Genomic DNA, 22566 nt, shown 5'->3' on the forward strand with positions numbered 1-22566 from the left:
AAATCTTTAAAATCTTTACAACCCAGAGTTAAACCACCTAAAAGTTGACTTATAACAATACATCAGACTTTTCGAAAATCCTACGTTACTGTGTCGATCATTATGCACATTTTTGCTTTCTGCCTATTCAATGAATCTTATACAAATAGCGGTCGGCTTTACTCTTTTTTTTTTAGCCGACATACATAAATTTTATATATATATATATATATATATATATATATTATACGTCCGTCGAATTATTTTAATTTAAAGGATTATGTGGGTGGCTATTAAGGTTAATTTTTCATAATTCAAAGGTCCTTCATCCCAGTGAACCGCAACTTCGGTTTGGGCCTTGGTTGTCAGGTTGGATCGGGTTAAGAGTTTACGTGGCCCAATCAATTTGAGGATAAACTGGTAATTCAACGAAAATTCGAAACTAAAATAAAGCCAAAATTTCCGAATTCCCTCCCAAACAAACCGCCAGAATTACTTTGGATTCTTTTCAAGATAGCTAAACAACAACTGGGGCAATAAATCAAACAGTTAAGCTGCATTTCAGATCTACAGGGAAAAAAAGGTACTCTCCTCTACTAAAGGCAGATCTACAATTTTAAGCCGTTCTCTGTAGAATATTACTGTATTCACTTCTAGTTTATGCCAACATATATGGATTTAGTGTGTATGTGTGTGTAATTTTTCAACACTATACAGTTTAACCAGAATGCTTAGGCACAGCAAAAAAGCGACTGATATAATAGTTTCTTTTTGTTCCCCTGTAAGATTTGAAAGCCAAAGCAAAACACTAACTTTTCCTCTTTTTTGTTTTGTTTTTTGAACAGTGGAGTTTTGAAGCTAAGGAAAAATGGCAGGAAAAGGAGGGAAAGGGCTAGTAGCGGGGAAGACAACAGCTGCAGCAGCTGCTAACAAAGACAAAGACAAGAAAAAGCAGCCTATCTCTCGTTCTTCTCGCGCTGGCCTCCAGGTATATACATAGTTTTACTTAGTTAAGAGCAGAACTTGTCTGATTTTTATAGGATATGGAATTACTGTCATAGGTGTTTGTATTTTGAGGTTAATGAACAATTGCAAAGTTCAAAATGAAAATTTTGAAGTCTTGCATGGTTCCATGAAGTTTTTTAGAATGGTTTTTCAAATTCAGAGTTTAGCTGCTTGTTCTATTACATTGTGTATGCATTATTTATTTACAATCTCAAGTAGTGTTAGATCCAAGATTTAAAGTTGATGTGTTTAACCTTAGGTTCTTAGCATTGAACTCGTTGTACTTCTAAAATTATGAGTTTAGAATTTGATATTTGTTGAGATTTTAATAGTTTTTCACATATATATTATGTTTCAAGTCAAAAGTACTTGGTTTGGTTGAACCAATAGTAAATACACAACATCTGTCACTGTCCTCAGACCATGTTTAGAACACACTATGATATCTATAAATTTCATGCTTTCGAAATGCAATTGTTTTCTTATCTTTTTTACTAGTTTCTGGAAATGTACGTTGCACGGTATTACATGTTAGTTATTATAAAACTTGTTTACAAAAGTATTTGTTAATGGATTCGACAAACATGAGATACAATCAAACAACACACCACTACTAAAATGCTATTCCATAATCTTCTTCACTGTTTTTATAGTGATACATCATTTTTTTTTAATATTTTGGATAGAAACTATACACACCTATCAACACATTGAGAAATTTTACATATATCTTTTTCCTGTCTTTAAGTACTCTTTCACCAAAAGAAATCCAAGTGGGTAATCTAAATCCTAACAAAAAGGTTACAACATCTCTATGCCGTTTAGATCATTTCAGTGAACACTCAAGAAGCACTTTACACTTCATTACATTAGTACTGTATTTATTATGTCGACGATTATCTACAAGTGAAAGTGCACACAATATACTTAATTCATCACAAAAAGAATAGAATGGAAAGAAAGAAAAGCATACCACTGCCTTATTGTTGAAATTTGTCTTTTTGGCTTCAACTCTTTTCGTAAGATTATGTTCAGCATAACAACAAAAGAAAAATCAGGCTTTTAGCTAACACCTTGAATGTATGTCTTTAATCACCTCTATCTCCACCCCGGCTCTTATGCTTTAAATTCCTCTCCCACTTCTGCTTCTCCGGTGTGGATATAAATATATTTGGGTACACATTATATTTTGCTTATCGAGCTCATCCTTCAGTTTTTTCTAATATTCATAAAATTAGTTCCAAAAGAATGAGTTACTTTAGTTCACCTTGCTTAAAAATTAATTAAATTGATACCTTTAAAAAATATGATAAATAAATTATAACCAACATAGAAAGAATACTCATGACTCATGTGACTCAAATTAAAAACAAAAAGTAATAAACATAGTCATGTAAGCATTAATCGTAACCAATCAAATCTGTCTAAACTAATTAAAGGAAATAATAGATCAGAAGCCTAACTGAAGTAGAAAAGAACATTTTTTGCCTAAAGCTTGAACCACAATTGTTCTGTCTGTACTCAAGTTTGCCACTATAGACATTTTGTTGTGCACCTTTATAGAGTGTGATAAAAAATGTCAAAAGGCTGGAATGTAAAAATATTATAACCATTAAAGATGAAAGAAACTAACAATCAAAAAGTCAGTCCGGTGCATAAAGTATTTCGCGTTCAAACTGGGTCTGGATTAGGGTCACACCTAAGGGGTGTGATGTAAAGAAAATACCAATCAAAGTTGAATAATTAAAATAAGTTTAATTTACAAGCTAACTGGCTACAAAGTCACTATAATAAAAATGAAACAAGCGAATAATAACGATGTCACATCAAAGAAGAAAGAAAAGGATAGTATTTTACTATTATAACATATTATCTTACAAAAAAGATGTAGCTCTGAAGAGTGCATAAACATCCACAATAATATATCATTTGCATAAGAAGTATTCTATATTTTGACAAATGAAACAAAAGGGAGAAAATGCCAAAAGTTTAGAGAGTAAAAGAGAAACATGTTTGTCCAGCAAATACTGTAATAAATTAAAAGGAGATCTTCACAACTAAACACACTCAGCTCTTCATTCTTAAGAATAGAGGAGGCGTAATTAAGATGATACATAGAAAGAGGAATAGGAAAGGATTATGTGGCTTTTAAGTTTTAGCCAAAGCACATAATAATTATTCGATCAGTAAAAACTAAGAGGAAGATGCAAGATGGAGGTGTTTTAAGAGGACTAATGAAGGGGTGTGGCTCTTCGTAGTGCAATATTATAACTGTGGAAGATAAAGAAACAAACAATCAATGAATAACTAAGACAATTAAACTCACAAAATGTCTGCCAACGAAACTGATTGAATAATTCTCCATATTCATCCGGTTAAAAGTAACAAAAGTATTTATTTACTGGAAGGTCAGTTTTTGGCTCAAGGATAAAATGGTCATTCAATTTTTAAAAGGATATATTAGTAACTTAACTTTGAAGATAGGGTGTTCCCACTTTTAGTATAGTATGATGATGATATGATGATGATGGATGTTAACTTATAAAGCATGTGGGATGCAGTGCCTAAAAGATATTGGATTCTAAGTGGTGCCTTTTAGCAGTTTTGATCTTTTCAAATATTATCTTTTTCTTTCTATCAATAAAATCCTTTTGGCAAAATAGAAGAAATCTGACATGTTGACAAGAGAAGGCCAGTTTCTTGTAACATCTTATGCAGGCCTGCAGGTAATACATAATTTTACCTTAGTTAAGAGCAGATGTTTCTTGATTTCTATAGGATTTGAAACAACGGCTGCAAGTGTTTTATCTTTTTTACCTCCCAAAATCTGAATATACAACAATTACGTGGTTTCAAGAAGATTTGAAGAATTGCTTTTCAGTTTCATACCAACTGCTTGTTCTGTTCCATTATGTACACATTTTTTTTCTGGTTCGCAAAACTCAGGAAGCTCTCTGCTCAGAACCAGCTATGGTATCAAGAAATTTCATGCTTTTGGAGTGCAATTGTTTTCCTATCTTTCGTTTGGTGGAAATTATCTTTTAAATAATGTGGGATGCAAGTCTATTAATATGTTGGATTCTTGTTTGCTATTTAGCAGTCTTTATTTGATCTTTACAAATCTAATCCTTTATTTTCTTCCAATAAGCATAAGGAGGTGATGAGTTAACATGTCTAAATTGAATATCCAAAGATCAGCATACTAAAATCATAAACTATGCATCAACATTCTATAATTGCAAGAAAGTGACTTATCCTAAAAGTTCTATCATTCCAAATACTGTGGGATAGAATGATGTGACATCCAAAGCACACACGAAAAACTAATGGCATGCTACCTTACTCTTTTGTGATCTTGAATATGCAAAGGAGGCGTGGCATCAATTTTGCTTCACCTTACCGAGGACATGACTCACGATAGGAATGTGTGGAGGTTAAGGATTAAGGTGGTAGGTTGACGGGTAGTTGTGAGTTTCTCCTAGGTTTACCAGTAGTACTAATACTATTCTTGTATTCTTTTATTCTTGGTTCTTTATTACTTGTTATGTCACTCGCTTCCATTACCTTTTACATTACTGTTGCTATTGCTTGTTGCTTTAGTTTTATTGTTCCTTAAGCCGAGGGTCTATCAGAAACAACCTCTCTGCCTTTATAGGATAGGGTAAGGTTGCGTACACACTACCCTCCCCTGACCCCATGTATGGGATTAAGGCATTAAGGTGTGTTTGTTGTTGTTGTTGTATAGTTTTGAACATTAAGACTCTGCATAGGGGAAGCTTCGTGTATTGGGCTGCCCTTGTAGTTTTGATCATTCAGATATCTTTGGAACAATAGAAGTAACTTGATATGATTCTTGGTTTGCTTTTCCTCAGCACCCTCCTATGATACTGATTTTGATTGTTTTGACATGTTTGGGGAGTTATAGTTTCCAGTGGGAAGAATTCATCGTCAGCTCAAGACCAGAACCTCAGCCCATGGAAGAGTTGGAGCTACAGCAGCTGTTTATTCTGCTGCAATTCTGGAGTACCTGACTGCAGAGGTTCTTGAATTAGCTGGTAATGCAAGCAAGGATCTTAAAGTGAAGAGAATCACCCCCAGACACTTGCAACTGGCTATTCGTGGAGACGAGGAACTTGACACCCTTATCAAAGGGACCATTGCTGGTGGTGGTGTCATCCCTCACATTCACAAATCCCTCATAAACAAAACCACCAAGGAGTGAACTTCTCCTGCTTTAGCTTGTGTCGAGACTAATGACATTGCATGTTTGTTAATGTTTTTCCTGTTGTATGCGGGTTGATATAGTACTTGTTCATGTTTGATTACAAGAATTTATCTGATGTTATGGACATATTAGTTGGATACTGTTATTTTGTAGGTCTTAGTTGGTAAGTGGCTTGTTGATGTATGCATGTTATTGTTTATTGTGGTACTTCTAGCTTGTTTGGCCAAGCTTCTCCAATCCTAGTATTTTTTTTTAAAGTTGAAGTGTTTAGCCAAGCTTTTGGATGAAAAAAATGCTTTTGAGGAGAAATAGAAGCAATTTTGGAGAAGCAGAAAAAAATAGCTTCTCTCCAAAAACACTTTTGAGAAAATTACACTTAGAAGCAGTTTTTAAAAGCTTGGCTATTCATCAGCCTTCTCTGCATTGTCTGCCAAAGTGCCTGTGTGTATTGGACCGGTAAATATGTTTTCATTAGTTTCTTGCTAAATAAAGGAGGAATGAAAGATCAGTGCTATTCGGGGAGTATCAAGTAAAGACCTTTGATTGAATTTGTCAAGGAAGGGATCATCATTAAGAATGATAGTGTATTTATGCCATGGACTTGTCACATGAGATGAAGCAGTTGACAGGAACTAATATGTAAACTTGATTTTCACACTTAAGTTTCTTATAACTGCACATCATCGATTAATGCACTAAACTATCTATTATTTTTAGTTTCTTTCATCAACATCAAGCTCATTATCAACTTAGTGATCTTGTCTTCTCAATCTACAAATCTCTGCCATCCACCTTGTTTTCCGAATCCTCTTAACGTACTTGTATTTGTATGAGAAACATCTGTGATCATGTTTGTCTTTTTTGTCTATCGTGAAACAGAATATTTTCTTATACTCGAATATTCAATCATAAGTTCTATATAAAATCCTCATTTATATTCAATCATAAGTTCTATGTAATATAGCAGCATCTATACTAAATTTTAATGAGGCGTGCACCATCCGAAGTAGATGTCTAACTGTCTCAAGTTCCCATGATAAAACAATATTATCTACACAGTTAACATTGTTGAAGGAGTCTTGCTGAAAAAGGCAATATGGAGGTCACAATTTGAATGATTCAATTGCCTTTTTATTTTTCTCCTACTACATTAACCTAATATTTTGAATAGACTCATCAATAGAAAGTAAGGTGAAATAAATCATACAGACAAAGAAGCGTGGGATTCACAGGAAAAAAAAAAGCAACTGTATAAGCAAGAAAAGCAAAATGCAGAAGATGAAACTAAATATTATGAATAAAGATAAGAAAGGATCTCAAAAGCATCAGTCTAGTCTGCACAGGCGAATTTTTGTCACTAATGACCTGTTTGGCCAAAGCTTCTTTTGAGGCAAAAGTACTTTTTCTTCTTTTTTTGGCCAAAAGTGCTTTTTTTTTTTTTATTTTTTATTTTTAAATTAAGGTGTTTGGCCAAGCTTTTCAAAAGAAAAAAAGTGTTTTTGAGGAGAAGCAGAAGCAATTTTGGAGAACCAGAAAAAAGTAACTTCTCTCCAAAAACACTTTTCTGAAAAACACTTTTGAGAAAAATACGCTTAGAAGCAATTTTTTAAAGCTTGGCCACAACACTAATTGCTGCTCAGAAGTGCTTTTCAAATTAATTAGCCAAACACAAACTGCTTCGCACCAAAAGTACTTTTGAGAAAAAGCACTTCTCAAAGCAATTTTTTAAAGCGTGAGTTACTAATGGAGTAGAAAGTACAATATGATTGGAAGCCAACATTGTGCAAAGCATGTAGGAAATATGGCCATGATGAACAGGTGTGTAAACTAAAAAACAAGTTGCAGATGTCAAACCAACAGAGGAGGGGAATGGCAAAAAGGAGGAACAACCAACAGAACAAATGAACAAACCATCAGCTATTAAGGATGGGGAAAGAACCAGCAAAATGCAAGGGAATAAGATGGAGACAGGGAAACAAAGAATGCAAGAAAATCAGGATAAAGCAGGGTGGATAACACCAAGCAATGCTACAAGAACCACAAGTAGACAAACAAAGCAGGGGAGGGAAACTGGAGATAGAAGCTACTACAACAATTTTCAGATACTTAAGTCAAAGGATACTGATGGAGCTGAGGTTAGCAGGAAAGGGGAGGGGAATGTGGGAGGGATAGCATTACCTCCTATGAGTAATGGATAACATTCTATGTTGGAATGTTAGGGGTATGAATGCCCCTAACAAACAAAAGGAGGTAAAACTCCTTTGTAATAAAGAAGAGATAGGGTTGATAGGCATGGTAGAAACCAAAATAAAGTCTGATAAAATAAACCAAGTGGCAAACAAGCTATTTGGAGGATGGGGGAGTATAACAAATCTGAGAGAACACTATAATGGCAGAATTTGGGTGGCATGGAGACAGGATTGTTTTAAAATAACTCTGAGCTCCATGTCTGATCAAGCTGTAACATGCATGGTGAGTCATAATAGGCTGCAGACTGGCTTTATGATGACTATAGTATATGCTTTCAACACAAAGGAAGAGAGAAGGAGCTTGTGGAACTACCTAGACACTGTGAGTAAGAATGTGGGGGGCTCATGGATAGTTATAGGAGATTTCAATTCTGTGTTGCATACTGATGATAGAGTGGGGGGGGGGGGGAATCCTGTAAGTTTGGCTGAAATAATAGACTTCCAGCAGTGCATAGACCATTGTGAACTACTTGAAATGCCAACTAGTGGGAGTAGGTATACCTGGAATGATAGACATGGAGATAATAGGATCTTATCAAAAATAGACCGGGTTTTCATTAACACAGCATGGCTCAATCTAATGCCGGCATATAAGGCTTGCTACTTGGAGGAAGGGATAAGTGATCATTGCCCACTAAAGCTATCAAATGTTAACTCACCAAGGAGGGCAAAAGTTGCCTTTAATTTCTATAATGTTTGGGCATCTCATCCAAACTTTATAGATATAGTTAAGGCAGGATGGAGGAAGGAAGTTGAGGGATGCAGTATGTTTCAAGTGGTTAGGAAGTTAAAAATGATGTAGAAGGATTTGAAGATGCTGAATAAGAAGTATTTCAGCAACATTATAGAAGAAGCTGATGCAGACAGAATGGCCTTGGCTGCACCTCAAGCTGAACTTCATAAAAATCCAGTGGATGTGGGGCTCCAGCTAGCAGAAAAGCAGAAGTTTCAAAAATTCAAAAGATCATCATACTTGGCAGAGGTATATCTTCAACAAAGGAGCAAGGCTACCTGGATCAAACTGGGAGATGATAATAATAGGTACTTCTTTTCAGTAATAAAGCACAGGAGGTTGCAGGAAGCAATTATCCAATTAACTGATAATGCTGGAGACATAAAAACTGAGCAGGAAGAGATAGCAGGAATCTTTGTAGACTATTACCAGAAATTACTAGGGACAAAAAGAAGGTTTAGGGATCATGCCATCCAGGGGTTTCTGAAAAATGGGTAAGTGCTACCAATTACTCAACAACTACAACTATTAAGACTTTACACAGGAGCTGAAGTGAAAAAAGCAATGTTCAGCATAAATGAAACTAAAAGCCCTGGACCAGATGGGTATGGGAGTGGTTTTTACAAAGCAGCCTGGAGAATAATTAGAGAGGATGTGATAAAGGCAGTGCTGGAATTTCTTGAGACTGGAGAACTACTCACTCAGATTAACTCTACTAGTATAACACTTATTCCAAAAGTGAAGAATCCCTTGCAGGCAAGTCAATTTAGACCTATTGCTTGCTGTAATGTCATTTATAAATGCATTTCCAAGATCATCTGTACTAGATTGAGGAAAGTTATTCCAATGATTGTAGCTGATAATCAAGCAGCTTTCATTGAAGGAAGGTCACTTATCCACAATGTGCTGATATGCCATGATCTTCTAAGACACTACAACAGGAAGACAACTCCTAGGTGCTTGATGAAGATTGATGTAAAGAAGGCCTATGATATGGTGAGATGGGAATTTCTGGAGGAAGTACTCATAGGATATGGTTTTCCAATGCCATTCATCCAACTGATAATGGTGTGTGTTACAAAAACTACTTTTACTGTCAAGGTGAATGGTGCAGGATATGGCTACTTTGAAGGAAAAAGGGGATTGAGGCAGGGAGACCCTATGTCTCCATTATTATTTGTACTTGTCATGGAGTACCTAACAAGAGGGTTGAACAAAATGAGTGAACTGCCAGATTTCCAATTTCATCCCATGTGTAAAAACACCAAACTGACACACTTGATATTTGCAGATGATCTGATGTTATTTTGCAAAGGTAACAGTCAATCTATCCATAGGATGTTGAAAGTGTTGAATCATTTCAGTACAGTGTCAGGGTTGGTAGCAAATATGGAGAAGTCAAACATATATTTAGCAGGAATGGATGAAGCAAGTAAACAGGCTATAGTGAGTTCTACAGGTTTCTCAGTGGGCACACTACCAATGAGATACCTGGGACTACCATTAACATCAAAGAAATGGAGCAAGGTAGAATGTCACCAGCTAGTAGAGAAGATCACTACAAATATCCAAGCAGGCTATGCTAAACTTCTGTCATATGCAGGTAGACTGCAAGTGATCAATTCAGTATTGTTTGCAATGTATAACTTTTGGGGGGCTGTCTTTATACTTCCTCAAAGTGTTATAAAAGCAATTGATAGGAAGTGTAGGGAGTATCTATAGGGCACTGTAGAAGGACATGGGAAGATGGCATTGGTATCATGGGAAGTTCTATGCAGACCAAAGAAGTATGGTGAATTGAACATAAAGGGATGTAAAAGTTGGAATATAGCATCAGTTGGGAAATTACTATGGCAATTAGTGACAAATAAAGAAGTGTTGTGGGTGAGATGGGTACATGGGGTGTATATGAAATCATGTAGAAGCATCTGGGATCATAGGCCACCATCTGATTGTAGTTGGTATTGGAAGAAGTTAAATAGTTTAAAACAAAATATGGCACAATGGTATCATGGAAGTACATATAGGCTGACTAGCAATTGGCAGTATTCAGTATCTAGCAACTACAATGCAATGCTAGGACAATTGTCAAGGTGTAGGGAAATGGAGTTGGTATGGAGTAGGACACTGCTGCCAAGACACAGATTTGTCCTGTGGCTGGCATTCCAACAAAAAATGCAAACAAAAAGCAGATTAGTACAGATGAACATCCCTATAACAGGTAATGCTGAATGCTGCCTATGTGATCTGGGAGTGATTGAGACACGACAACATCTGTTTAGGGATTGCAGTTGGTTTAAAAACATGAGAGATGCACTAACAAGTTGGGCAGCAATAAGGTTACCAAACATGGCAGTACCAAAGATGTTACAGTGGATCAAAAGAAGGCACTGGAAAAATAAAGAAGAAGGTTGCAACAGCAATCATAGGAGCAATGGTATACCACACTTGGCAAGCGAGGAACTGGAGAATTTTCAGACAAATTAGCTTGAATCTGGAATTTTGTACTGGGCAAATTGAAAAGGAGATGGTGGACAGATTAGGCATGTATGCAGAGTCCAAAAGAGCAAAGCAGTGTCCATTGATGATACAAAGATTATGTAATTAGGAAGTAGCATGTAGTTAGGAATCCTGTAGTTTTTTAATTCAAAAGTCATGAAAGTTTGTACTTAGAAAGGTGTTTTGATGTTTGAGGTCTTGTTGTACTAGAAGAGCTAGTACAATGGATGCTCTTAGGATGTAAAGCATTTGATTGTTATGGTAATATTCACATTTATTACCAAAAAGAAAATAAGCTGATTTTTGCAGCTCGGCCAAACGGGCTATAAGAACCAGAACAAATATAGTCAGGCTTTTAAGTTCTAAGTCTAAGATTCCCCTTTATATGTTAGGCACGTGACACATAAAGTAGTTCATTTTTCAAGAAATTTGTCTTAGTCATATCCATTAGCTTTTCTCGCATATATGAGAGTGTTGAAATAAACCTTGGTCTCCATGGAAGAAGGGTGCATTTGAGGTAAAGAATCAAGGATGTGTCAACACTTCCCCGGAGCTGTGAAACTAACAAGTCTATTAGAAAGTCGGAATTCTTAACTTTTACACGAATTTTCACGTGAATGAAATCCGTTGAGTAGTGGTCAAAGAAGATGGTATTACACGTGTTTATGAATTAGGTGAGTTTCAAGCTGGAAAAATGGTTGGACAAGCAGATGGTAGAAGATGGAAGAGGGTGCATTTGAGTTAAAGAATCAAGGATGCATCTACACTCTTTCCCAGCCGTGTTCATGCAGAACTAACTATCGCTAGTCTATTAGAAAGCCGAATTAATTAATAATTTTTACACACTTCAACGAAATAGATAAAGTAATCTTAATGGAGATGAGATTGAACGTGTTTATAAAGTAGATGAGATTCAAGCCGGGAAAGCGGTTGAAAATGGAGAGAAGATAGAAGATGCAAGAAGAGCACCTTGGACACAATTAATCAACAAAAACATACCCAGTGTAATGGGGTCTGCGGAGGGTAATGTATACGCAGACCTTACCCCTACCTTGTGAAGGTAGAAGGATTGTTTCCGATAAACCCTCGGCTCAAAGATTGGACACAAAGAATCAAGAATAGATAATTTCGGGACACCATCAACAGGTGAGGCTGCCACATGATCTGATCTTTCCTTGATAGATGAAACAAAAGGGAAGTTTAGATCATGCTGGCAGCTTCAACTGCTAGTGGTTCACGGTGCCACGATCGATCTTCTGAAAAACAGTCGATCATGTAAGCAGTGGCGGAGCAAGAAATTCTAAGAAGGTAATTTAAAGATGATTTCTCTTATCTTCTCTGAACTAATAAATAGGCCAAGGTTTAGAAGGTGTGGGTTGGAAGAACCAAGGAGATCTATTTATACAAGTCTAAGTACTTTGTTATCTCTTTAAGTGATTAGTACTTGTTAAAACTGGGCTAAAAAATCTTGTGACATAAGTCAACGAGCTTTTCGACACTTTCTCAAAATATACTAATAACTTAAAAGACTTTACTTTCTTATGACAATGTAGCAATTAACGACGTTAGCGGATTCAAAATTTAGACGTTGTAGATTGTAGTTACGATATAAATAATTTCACTTCACGAAAATGAGAGCTTCATATACTTGGAATGCATGTCTTCTTTCTACTTCTTAAAACACTCGAAAAAGAAAGGCTTCTGTTTGAATCATAGGCAGAGCTGGAGCCAAGGTTCTAAATTTGCCACGGAATCCATAACTCGTCTTAGTTACTGGGTTCGCAATTAAATATTTATATATATTTAATGAATTTTCTAGTACAAATACAATATTTGAGTAAAAGTAATTAGGTTCGACCGAACCCCCACCTCATAGGCTAGCTCCTCCGCCTCGATCATAGGCGATAGAATTCAGAATATAAAATGAGTTAGTTTAAAATGAACACGATCTTATTATGTGAATATGTTTAAATTCATATGTATATTTACATAGTTGGAACTAAAAGTAATAAATTGATCGGAACTGATCTTAATAAAATGTGCACTTTATCTGATAGCTGATTATATCGAAGTAAAAGATCTAAGTATGATATGAATAATGCCCCATTGGAAAATCCTTTTTTTCTTTTTCATTTCCTTACAAGTGTCAACTTTTAGTACCAATGAGATTGATGTCAAGACCCAATCCCATGACACGTATTGTTCGCTTTGGGCTTATGTCACTCGAATTTGTCTTTCGAGTTACGCTATATCGAGCCCCAAAAGCGTGCGTACCATGTGAACTTGTGTCATGCCTTATAAAGCTCTTCATTTTTATCTCTCATTCCGATGTGTAATTCGTCTAAGGTGACATGTGTACCCCTTATTTAGAAGCTTGTCAACATAGAAGTCTGCCAGTCCTGCTTGACGTAGCCTCATCAGCCCGCGCTCCATAATGGACATCACAATTGAGGGGTGTACCTTTATTTCCCTTTAGAACAAGAAATCAGTTATTGCCTCTCTTGCTGCACATATTTCTTGTCAGTTACTAATAAAAACAGAAATTTCTAAAGACAGATCCATTGTTTATTACTATTTCAATACATATAGTGTTTGGAGTCTGATCTGTAAAGGTGAGTATGTCTGATACATGAATTTCTTTTTTCCTTATCAAAAGAGAAAAAGTAAAGAAAAGAAAAGGGCATAAATGGTTATTATAGTGATGAAAAGTTTTAGTGATTTTGACGTTAAGTTGTTTTCGGATTGTTTTGATTCCTTTGGTTGGTTTGAGAAAGATGGCAACCTATAGATGAATGCAGAGTCACCCCCTTTTGTCAAAGTGTTAAAAAGGTTCAGAACTTATTGGCTTGAATCTGACTTTTTACATGAAAAAGTCAAAAGGCGTCAATATATAATAAAATAACTAGCTACACCCTTTAAATACATGTGTCTCCGAACTAAAGGACTTCAAGTAATGTGCACGGACATTGTAGAATTTTTTTCACTATTACATTAAGTTGATATGCGTTAAAAAATAAAAATTTGTGATAGTATAAAAACAGAATATTAACGTGCTATATTCAATTAAATTATACTAATAACAATTTTTTTGGTACTGAATATATATATATATATATAATTGAAATCCAACATAAAAGTGATTGTCGTTGAAAAACAGCCTTTTCTAAAATGCAACAACATAAGTGTCTTATCTTTGTCAACGTAAGATGCTACTTTTTCTTCATAGTCTGAATTTTGGCTTTAGATGAGGTGGATTGGCTTAATTGGATAACCAAAAAGAGATAGGAGAAGTAACTTTTTTTTTTTGCTTTAATCATTCAATATTGAGAGCTCATCTATGTAATTAATATAGATTCGTGCCGGATAAATTTATTAAGAGATAAATCGCTCTTTACTAAGCTAGTGTTTGACATAGATTTTTAAATTTGTTTTGAAAATTTTTATTTGGGTGAAGTTTGGTTTGAATATGAAAATTTGTTTGGACATAAGTTTGCAAAACATGTTTCACCTTTTTTTTTTTTGAAAAAAATATGAAACATGACTTATATTCACAAGTTCCAAAAACTATCACAAATACCCAACAGTACCTTTATCAATAACATTCATTATCATTATCACAAACCATAGTCCTGAACATAAATAAATTTGGTACAAAATTATCATTTTTATAATGAACTATATAATACACTAGCAGATAACCGAGAAGACAAAGCAGCATTGTTACAAAACAATAAATGGTTGACTCTTTTAAAATACAAAAGTTTGGAGCAATTTTTAAATAATGTAATAGTAAAATTTTGGGCCAAAACTAGCTCTTGAGCTGGTTTTGAGATTTGAGATTTGGGAATTTGCTAAAACATGGATAAAATTTATGAATAAACATGTATTTGCCAAAAAATATTTGGGAAAAATTTGACAAAATTTACGGATTGTTAGTAGCAAAAGGGGCCTCCAGCGACATACAATAACAAGATAAAAGAGAAAATTATAATTGATGTCATAGCTGCATTATTTTCATTGCTCTTTCTACTATAGGGATTGTTATTTGTCAAAGCGATTACTGCTTCTATAAGTTGAATCAAAATGATGTGCTATTTTACATCAGAAGCTACTGTTTTTGTCCTTTATTTGACTAGTCATGCAATTTAAGAAAGAGAAAAAAAAAACTTCAAATTTATTCGAAAACAAAACATAAAAATTTATATAGTTATAAATCATCTAATTAATGATAAACTATTAAATTTAAAGATAAAGTATCTTTAAATAAGGACAAAACCAAAAAGATAGTATGACACATAAATTAAGACAAGAAAAATAATACTACCAATTAAGACAACAAGCCAGCGCCTATAAAAATGAAACTAGTCGCAAATGTTCAAGTTTTATTCATTGACATTGTAATATTCTAACTAATTACCTTGCTATAACAGATTAAATTAGACTGACAATCTAAAAGATTTACATAACATAAAACTTTTATATAAATTCCCAACAAACTTCAACATTTTAACCCTTTTTAGCAAAGTAGTGCATTGAACTTGCCACTAGTTTATACTTTCACAAGTCCAGAGACAGAGGGTGAGGAGATCTTCGAATATGGGCTCAGCCATCCTATCACTCACCCATATACTAATGTTATAAATATTTGGCACAGGTTTCACCATGAATCCGTTATCGTCCAGCGGTTAGGATATCTGGCTTTCACCCAGGAGACCCGGGTTCAATTCCCGGTAACGGAACTTTTGTTTTCCTTACTCAGAAGTTTGGAATATCACAAGTTACATGACTTATGACAATAACGTCACCATTTTGCTTCTGCAGTCTAATTCTTACTTTTCTGGATCGAGTCAGGGATTACAGTTAATTTTGCAAAAAGCTACATATTTCCGGAAGTGAAAACAGAAGAAAATAAAGCTATTTTCTTTTATATGAATCCCGCTTGATCATTTGATAAAATCATTGAAAACCAGCATTTGCTGCCATAAAAAGTTAGTATATGAAAAGGTAATAGTGAGCATACAGTGAAATGTTGGAGGGAGGTAATTAGCTCTTCCTCTTATAATTTTTTGATTGCGCTATTATTTTCTACGATGTATTCATGTGCAACTATTCATTTATCATTTCTACGTAGATTATATGAAATGTCATCAATCCCATAAAATATTATGTAAAAATATTCAAAAAGTAGAAATTCCGTTACGAATAGACAAATCATTTTTCTAACATATTAACTAATTTAGCGTTTACTTCTCTTTTAGGCAAGCAGTGCATGTCATTAGTTTCGCGAGTCAAGAGGGTGAACCCTTGAAAAGAGTTAAAATAATGAAGTAAAAAGTCAAAACGTAAACAAAAACAATTTATATAAGAGCTATCAAGATAAGAAAGCAGAAAGAAGTCATTGCACATGAAAAAGAGAATAATATGGTCGAGGAGTCAAAGATTACTTACTCTTACACAGTGATTTTGCTGTTGCTCCGTCTACTAACTTTTAGTTTCATAGTTATATATAGTAAAAATATATATTGTGTCGAGGTATATATATGCTTTTGGAACCGTTGAATTATCTCAAAAGAGGAAGGACATGAGGCTGTTAGAGCATGACCTAATCATGGTCAACAATGATTCCTCTTCCTCTTTCTTTTTCTTTTTTATTTGACCAATGCTAGATCATGCAAACAGCTTTACTTGTTTCCCTCTAGGCTTTGAATAAAAAGAAAGAAAAAGCAGGTCAACACCTTGCTTAATATATATATGGTACTAATGATGGGAAAAGCAAGCTATAGTAGTTCGAAGAGTTAGAACTTAGAGTAACGTGCATCCTAAATTCGCAATATTGTAAGGGGAGTCAAAATATAAAAGAAACAAACTCACCAAAAAATCAAGGGTGCCATGATATATATATATATATATATGCATATTTTTAAAAAAATTACCGAGCTAAACAGTGTAATTTTCTCAAACGAAGGGGTGTCGGTTGGGTGCATGTGGCTCCGCCACTGATTGTAAGCATACAAAACTAAACGGAATGCAGGCAACATAAATCAAGCTGACATCTCACTGCCTACAACCAGAAGATATTGCTTAGTTCTTTAACTTAACTATTTCTGGTTGCCCTCTATAAATATGTTTTCACAAGTTTCATCCATAAATCCGTTATCGTCCAGCGGTTAGGATATCTGGCTTTCACCCAGGAGACCCGGGTTCGATTCCCGGTAACGGAAACTTTTTTCTTACTCAATTTAGATTATAGCAGCATTAATTGGTTACAACAGAGTAATAACTTTTGCTTATGCATTCCAAAATGCTTACTTTTTTGCTTATGTTTATGTGTTGTCTGTTTATGTTATGTGAGTGTGTAGAGTGAAATTTTGCTTCTAATAAGGAAAGGGGTAGGGAGGTAATTCTCCAAAGCTCTTCCTTTTAGTCACTTGATTTTGGTGACCATTCATAATATCAAAGTGATCAACACTCAAATTCATATCACATCATTGTTATTTGCAGTTTTACCTTCGAGTATTTCCATTAAAAGTTCTTTTTCCCTAAGAGTAGGAAATGCACCTTTGAAAAATCCTCTATGTGACTAGAAACTGAAGAAAAATGATTTGGGAAAAGCACTTCTTCTATTTTCAAGTTAGTAATAAGTCATTGGTCAACCTTCTTTGCAACTTGCAAGGAATACTTGAATGTAGAACAGAGTTCATGTCTGTTCATTGTGTTCCAGTGAAGGTGGATCTTGTCTCATTGGAATCACAATAACCGACAAGTTATCACTACTACCTTTGCTAAATGCATTTTGGACAATGCAGTCGGCTAAAGAGGATGATGATGGACATAAAGATGTGTCAATGGATGTCTCGTTCTCTTTAGCATGTCCGCCATGTAAAATATCACAGACATCCTGGGGACTCATTCTCTCAAATATGCCATCAGATCCTATCACCAAATAGCAGTCTTCAGTTGTCAAACGTCTCCAACCTGTGACCTCTAGTTCAGCAATAACTCCATACCTGGAAATACCAAAAGCAAATAGATCAGAGGAAGCACTCTGCTTGCTGAGCATGTCAAATAGATGAAAAACCAGTTTGAGTCAAAAAGGACAACTAGCGGCAAAAGGTATGACGATGCACCTTTTCAAGCCAATATCTCCAATAGACCGTGAGACAGCCAATATACCATTGACACGAGGCACACCAATAACAAGGACAACCCCGCCAGCTGCTTCAATTCTAGCCTTTTCATCATCTCTATCAGGATGGTGATCCTTTGTTAGTTCCTCAGCTTGAAGTTTAGTCCCCAAATCACCTGAACGGTTCAAGCAGGACAGACAGTATAAAAGGATAGTAAGGAAAATGGAAAGCTGACAGAAATAATTGGCCTTTTACCAGGAGCAACAATGTGCTAACCAACAGAGAGTTTTAGCGAACAATAGTTGGAAGATTTTAAACCTTCACTGTCCTGATCAAAATGAGTTCTCCTCGAGCATAAGAGTGCTTTCGAGTCCCCCAGATTACCAACTAATATCTGCCCATTCATCCAAAGAACAACTGTTGCAGTTGATCCAGATATGTAGTCATTGTTCAAAGCTTCCTGCAGAGAGAAGGTTACTTGAAAATCCGTAGGGCAGCTTAAGAAAACAACAAACAAGGAGAATAGTATGTGCCTGTGAAAATTCTGAATCTATATCTTGGATTGTTCTCAAGAGGGCTTTCTCTAGGATGCCATGTACCGATTCCTCATCAACTACACATAATGCCCCATTAGAACTGTGTAAAAAACAAACATCAATACTTGTACTGGTGAGAGTAGATTTATAGGTAGAACTACTTTCTAGTGGTTTGCGATGCATCAAAAGTTTGTATTCACATGCTTTCTGTTTAACAGAATTACCAACTCAAATGCAGATGCAATGATAGAGGTGTTTCATACCATTTATATAGCAAGATTGAGGGGTTTGGCAAAGTATTGATGCAGAAAATAACCAGAGATAATAATAACCAGTTCTAAATTTCAAGCTATATTGACCTGCTTCTTCATGTTCCTTACTGTGTGAGAAGAGTTTCTTGTATGTGTTGAAAACAACATGCAATAAAAAGTAATCTAAAAACTTTTGAGAAGCCATCTCACTAGCTTCCCTGCCTCCATGTCCATCAAAAACTGCCGCTATACCCAGGCTAGCTTCGTTAGGACCATCTTCACCTAGTGATCATGAAGAAAAAGATGAGCAGGATGAACCAGGAACTTGGCATAGTTTACAAGGTAATGCTAAACTACCGTGTTTGTTTTGATGTCTTCAGCATGTTTTACAACAAAGAGATTGATCATCATAATGTCTTCAACATTCGACTTGTCTAAAGAGTTCCTCAACTCTCACGTATTAGTGGCTAGCCTCTTTTTGGGTCACATTCCTCAAAAGAAGAGGGCTTCTAATAGGTGCGACCTTTGTAGTTTCTAGATAGCATACTGCTAAGGAGCCCTAGTTAATAAAAGAAATAAAAGGCAATAACTGTTACCAGAGGCCTCACAAGGTAGGGGTAAGGTCTGCGTACACAATACGCTCCCCAGACTCCACGGTGTGGGATAATACTGGGTATGTTGTTGTTGTTGTTGTAGCTATTACCAGAGGCGGATCCAGGATTTTAATTCGATGGGTTCAAGACTCGGGTTCCAAGTTCCAACACTAGTTCAAGTTATGGGTTCATACTTCTATATGTTCAACAATTCCAGTTGATTTTACATAAATAAATCCAAGTCTAGACTGACAGTTATGGGTTCAAATGAACCCACATTAATAAGGCTGGATCCGCCCCTAGCTGCAGCTCTTTTATAACAAAGACAAATCTGAATAAGGCAAGAAGAGTTTGAAACTACCTAAAACAGGAAGAGTAACACGAGGATAACATATAACACGGTCTTCTTGGTATTTCCTACGCCCCTGATGTGTAGCTACCAGGCAGTTATCAGTTCCATTTTGAATAGCAGCAGAAAATACCCACTGAGGACATTCAGGTGAGCTAAAAACTGCTGAAGCACCACCCTCATCATAAGCCATCATACAGGATACTGAGACCTCATAAGCATAACTCAAGCAAAGAAATGCTCCAAAGAGAAGTGCAACCTTTTCTCCTTCCATTGTAAACTCTGCCATCAAAACCAAGCCATAATTTATGACACGACATTTCAAACAGACACGGAAATTTTGAGTCCATTATATATCCAACTTCCTGGAGACGAAAAATTTGAGAGTTAGTTTTGCTTAAGTAAAACACACAGTGTCTGGTTGGTGCAACAAATATTTACATAATCAGGTTAATTAACAATTAACTGCTGATTTTTTTTTTTTTTATCAAAGTGCTCTTTTTAGCCAATCTTGATGTAGCATAATAACCTGGAAAAGAGGGTGACTAGCCTGTTGAAGCCTGTCAAGTGATAGTACTTTACATTGTCGGTGGATAATGTAAAGTAACATACTTTCAAAATAACGTATGTATGCATATATGAGCATACCCAAGTTTTGGTACTTTTTCCAAAATTTAAATGATTTTTAAACCAATTTATTGCCTATTTTAATACCACAAAATCCAATAATTGTTCCCCAAATTATCATTTTGGTGGATAAAATCTAAATTCGCCTGACTGCACGCATCGCAAAGCCAAAAAAAAGAGAGGCAAAACAAACAAAACAAAACAAGAAGGAAAAAAGAAATCAATATTGTAATAAACACAGTCGGATACTATTCGGCCATGATATAGAATACTGGAGACTTGTATGTAGCTTCCGAAACAGGAAAAGAAGATAAAACAAAAGCAGTTTGACCAAGTAGAGGACACTCTGCGCTGCAAACAGATGCGATCAAAACTGTAAACAGATTCACAAGGACAAATGTAACTGATACCAAAAGGTCTTAAAATTGCAAACACATCCAATGCTGCTCCCCATATTGCTCTTTTTTACTTTTGTTATGCAGCAAGTCAGCAACAACAATTACGCCTCAGTCTAAAACAAGCTGAGGTGAGCTATATAAATCCTCCTGACCACGTTACTGCATTTAGATCATCTCCCTTTTACTTTTGATATGCTGGAATCTTTTTTCGTTAGAAATATTGTCCTTGCTCAAATCATTTTTAATGTTCTTTTCTTCACCCCAATTAAACTCAGCTCTAGGTGGGCTATAATTTTTTATTCCAAAAACAGATGAATAAAGAAGTGTAGCAGGGCATTAGACCATGCTACATTGATCCTACTCTAGGAGAAACATACTTCACCTTTACACATAATTAGAACTAGAAACAGTAAGAAATCCTAAGACCAATGATGAAAGCCACTAGAAAGAAAAACGCTAAAAATCTCCCTGCCTAATACTGGTTTCGTACCATACCGAGAATTAGGAATAGAAAGGACCTCTTTTACTTGTTGGCACATGTCATTTTCCATAAGACCTCACAAATATACAAACTCTTGCTTTATATCACTTTGCTTCCATCAATACTTACCAAAATACTATCCTCATATCCGATCTTCTACTTTATATGATCACTTTATCGCCACTTACTTTTATACTCTACAAAAACAGGAAAATAATCCAAAACATGATTTCGTGAAGTAAGTTATTTTCGATGGAAAACATTTTCCTCGAAATCAAACGTACTCTTATTTTTCTTTTTCTCCTAAAATTGTCGATTAATTCCTAACATACCCAAAACAAGCAAGAAGAAATCAGTCCCGAAAATACACAGATGAAAAACGCAAGCTTTAACTCAATCTGCTAACGAATAGTTAATAAATTTGAAGCATTATGTAGCAGATGGAAAAAACTGCAATATTTCCTTAACATATAGTCATCTATATACGAAATAACCAACTTAATTTCGTGCATATTACCATAAATCAAGGTGCCAATCTTGCATTGCCTGTGCGTTATTATTAATGGGAGAAAGGATAAGATTCCAGAGATCGCAAGTGGAAAATTTCAACTTTCAGCAAGGAAATTGCGTTTATGGGCCGGGTAATAAATATCTTGGTCCGTAAAGCGGCCCAATATCTGAAGGACTTTTAATTTGTCAAATTTTCGCAGGTTGTCCCCTTTTTTTTTAATCAACTAGGCCCCTATAATTAGTACAAAATTAAAAAAAATTATATCGTTTTGCAATGGATATTAAAACGTTTTGAATCATAATTGCATTTATAAGAAAAGGATTGCACTTAGAAATCATAACAATCTGAACATTCAAGCCAAGAAAAATAGAAGGAGAGGATAATATAAGAAGTGTAAATGTTAGCTCAAAAAAATTATTATACTCATAGAAAGTTAAAAAACTTAACTTTGTAAAGTGAAGAATTTAGATTCATGTACCTTAATAAATTCTTTGACAATCTCAAGTCAAATATAACGTTACAAAACTAACTTTTGTAGTTTACATATTATTAATATTGAAGGTATTATTATTAATATAAATTAAGGGCATAAAAGTCCAATAATATTATAGGGTTATTTCAGTCTTTATCATAGGGTCATTTCAGTCTCTCACATTCAACTTTTGATCTTCATGCTTATAGTATAGTTGCTTAACTAAAAAATAAAATTTCGACTAAAGCTATAATTTAGAAGAACACGGGTTACTGATAATCGCAAGAATGTATAAAAGAAATAATTTGAATAGCCAGAATATAATTGAATAAAGCAAGTAAACCAAAGTATATTCAGACGATCTTTCGTGTCTCTATAATTGTTCAGTCTTCTCCTTTTATAGCTATTTCAGATGTAATTGCCTTACTTTGGTCATAATAAGGTTATTATGGACAATAAATGACATTGAATGCTACGTTACATAATTATTACATTTAAGACAGATTCTCTAACGTTTTCAGCATTTAATGC

The 22566-nt window shown here is 35.1% G+C and overlaps 3 protein-coding genes and 2 non-coding genes across 11 annotated transcripts; 4 read left to right on the top strand and 1 right to left on the bottom strand.

The window, feature by feature from the left end:
• Nucleotides 1–449: 449 nt before the first annotated feature.
• On the top strand, nt 450–5446 carry LOC109241855 (probable histone H2A variant 1). Of its 2 annotated transcripts, none has more exons than XM_019408674.1 (3): nt 450–562; nt 825–967; nt 4910–5446. In XM_019408674.1, exons 2-3 carry the CDS (start codon nt 848–850, stop codon nt 5204–5206), a joined length of 417 nt encoding a protein of 138 aa, XP_019264219.1. In that variant the 5' UTR covers nt 450–562; nt 825–847; the 3' UTR covers nt 5207–5446. The 2 variants fall into 2 exon arrangements, with proteins under 2 accessions (XP_019264219.1, XP_019264220.1); XM_019408675.1 differs by lacking the exon at nt 450–562 and adding an exon at nt 590–664.
• A 4491-nt stretch (nt 5447–9937) lies between these two features.
• LOC109241849 lies at nt 9938–10678 on the top strand. The gene has a single exon (XM_019408668.1). It carries the CDS (start codon nt 9938–9940, stop codon nt 10676–10678), a length of 741 nt encoding a protein of 246 aa, XP_019264213.1.
• A 4679-nt stretch (nt 10679–15357) lies between these two features.
• On the top strand, nt 15358–15429 carry TRNAE-UUC. Its single transcript has one exon. It is a non-coding gene; the product is annotated as a tRNA-Glu (tRNA).
• A 1410-nt stretch (nt 15430–16839) lies between these two features.
• Nucleotides 16840–16911, top strand: TRNAE-UUC. Its single transcript has one exon. It is a non-coding gene; the product is annotated as a tRNA-Glu (tRNA).
• Nucleotides 16912–17291: 380 nt separating this feature from the next.
• LOC109241856 (probable protein phosphatase 2C 51) lies at nt 17292–21706 on the bottom strand. 6 transcript variants are annotated; one of them, XM_019408676.1, is made up of 7 exons: nt 21570–21706; nt 19559–19911; nt 18713–18886; nt 18351–18430; nt 18094–18277; nt 17818–17992; nt 17292–17697 (listed from the first exon to the last, which is right to left on the bottom strand). In XM_019408676.1, exons 2-7 carry the CDS (start codon nt 19833–19835, stop codon nt 17388–17390), a joined length of 1200 nt encoding a protein of 399 aa, XP_019264221.1. In that variant the 5' UTR covers nt 19836–19911; nt 21570–21706; the 3' UTR covers nt 17292–17387. The 6 variants fall into 6 exon arrangements, with proteins under 6 accessions (XP_019264221.1, XP_019264222.1, XP_019264224.1 ...); XM_019408677.1 differs by having other exon boundaries at nt 19559–19828; nt 21570–21705; XM_019408679.1 differs by having other exon boundaries at nt 18734–18886; nt 21570–21705.
• Nucleotides 21707–22566: the final 860 nt, after the last annotated feature.

This window comes from Nicotiana attenuata, unplaced genomic scaffold (genome assembly GCF_001879085.1).
Source record: "Nicotiana attenuata strain UT unplaced genomic scaffold, NIATTr2, whole genome shotgun sequence".
NCBI classification, from domain to species: Eukaryota; Viridiplantae; Streptophyta; class Magnoliopsida; order Solanales; family Solanaceae; genus Nicotiana; species Nicotiana attenuata.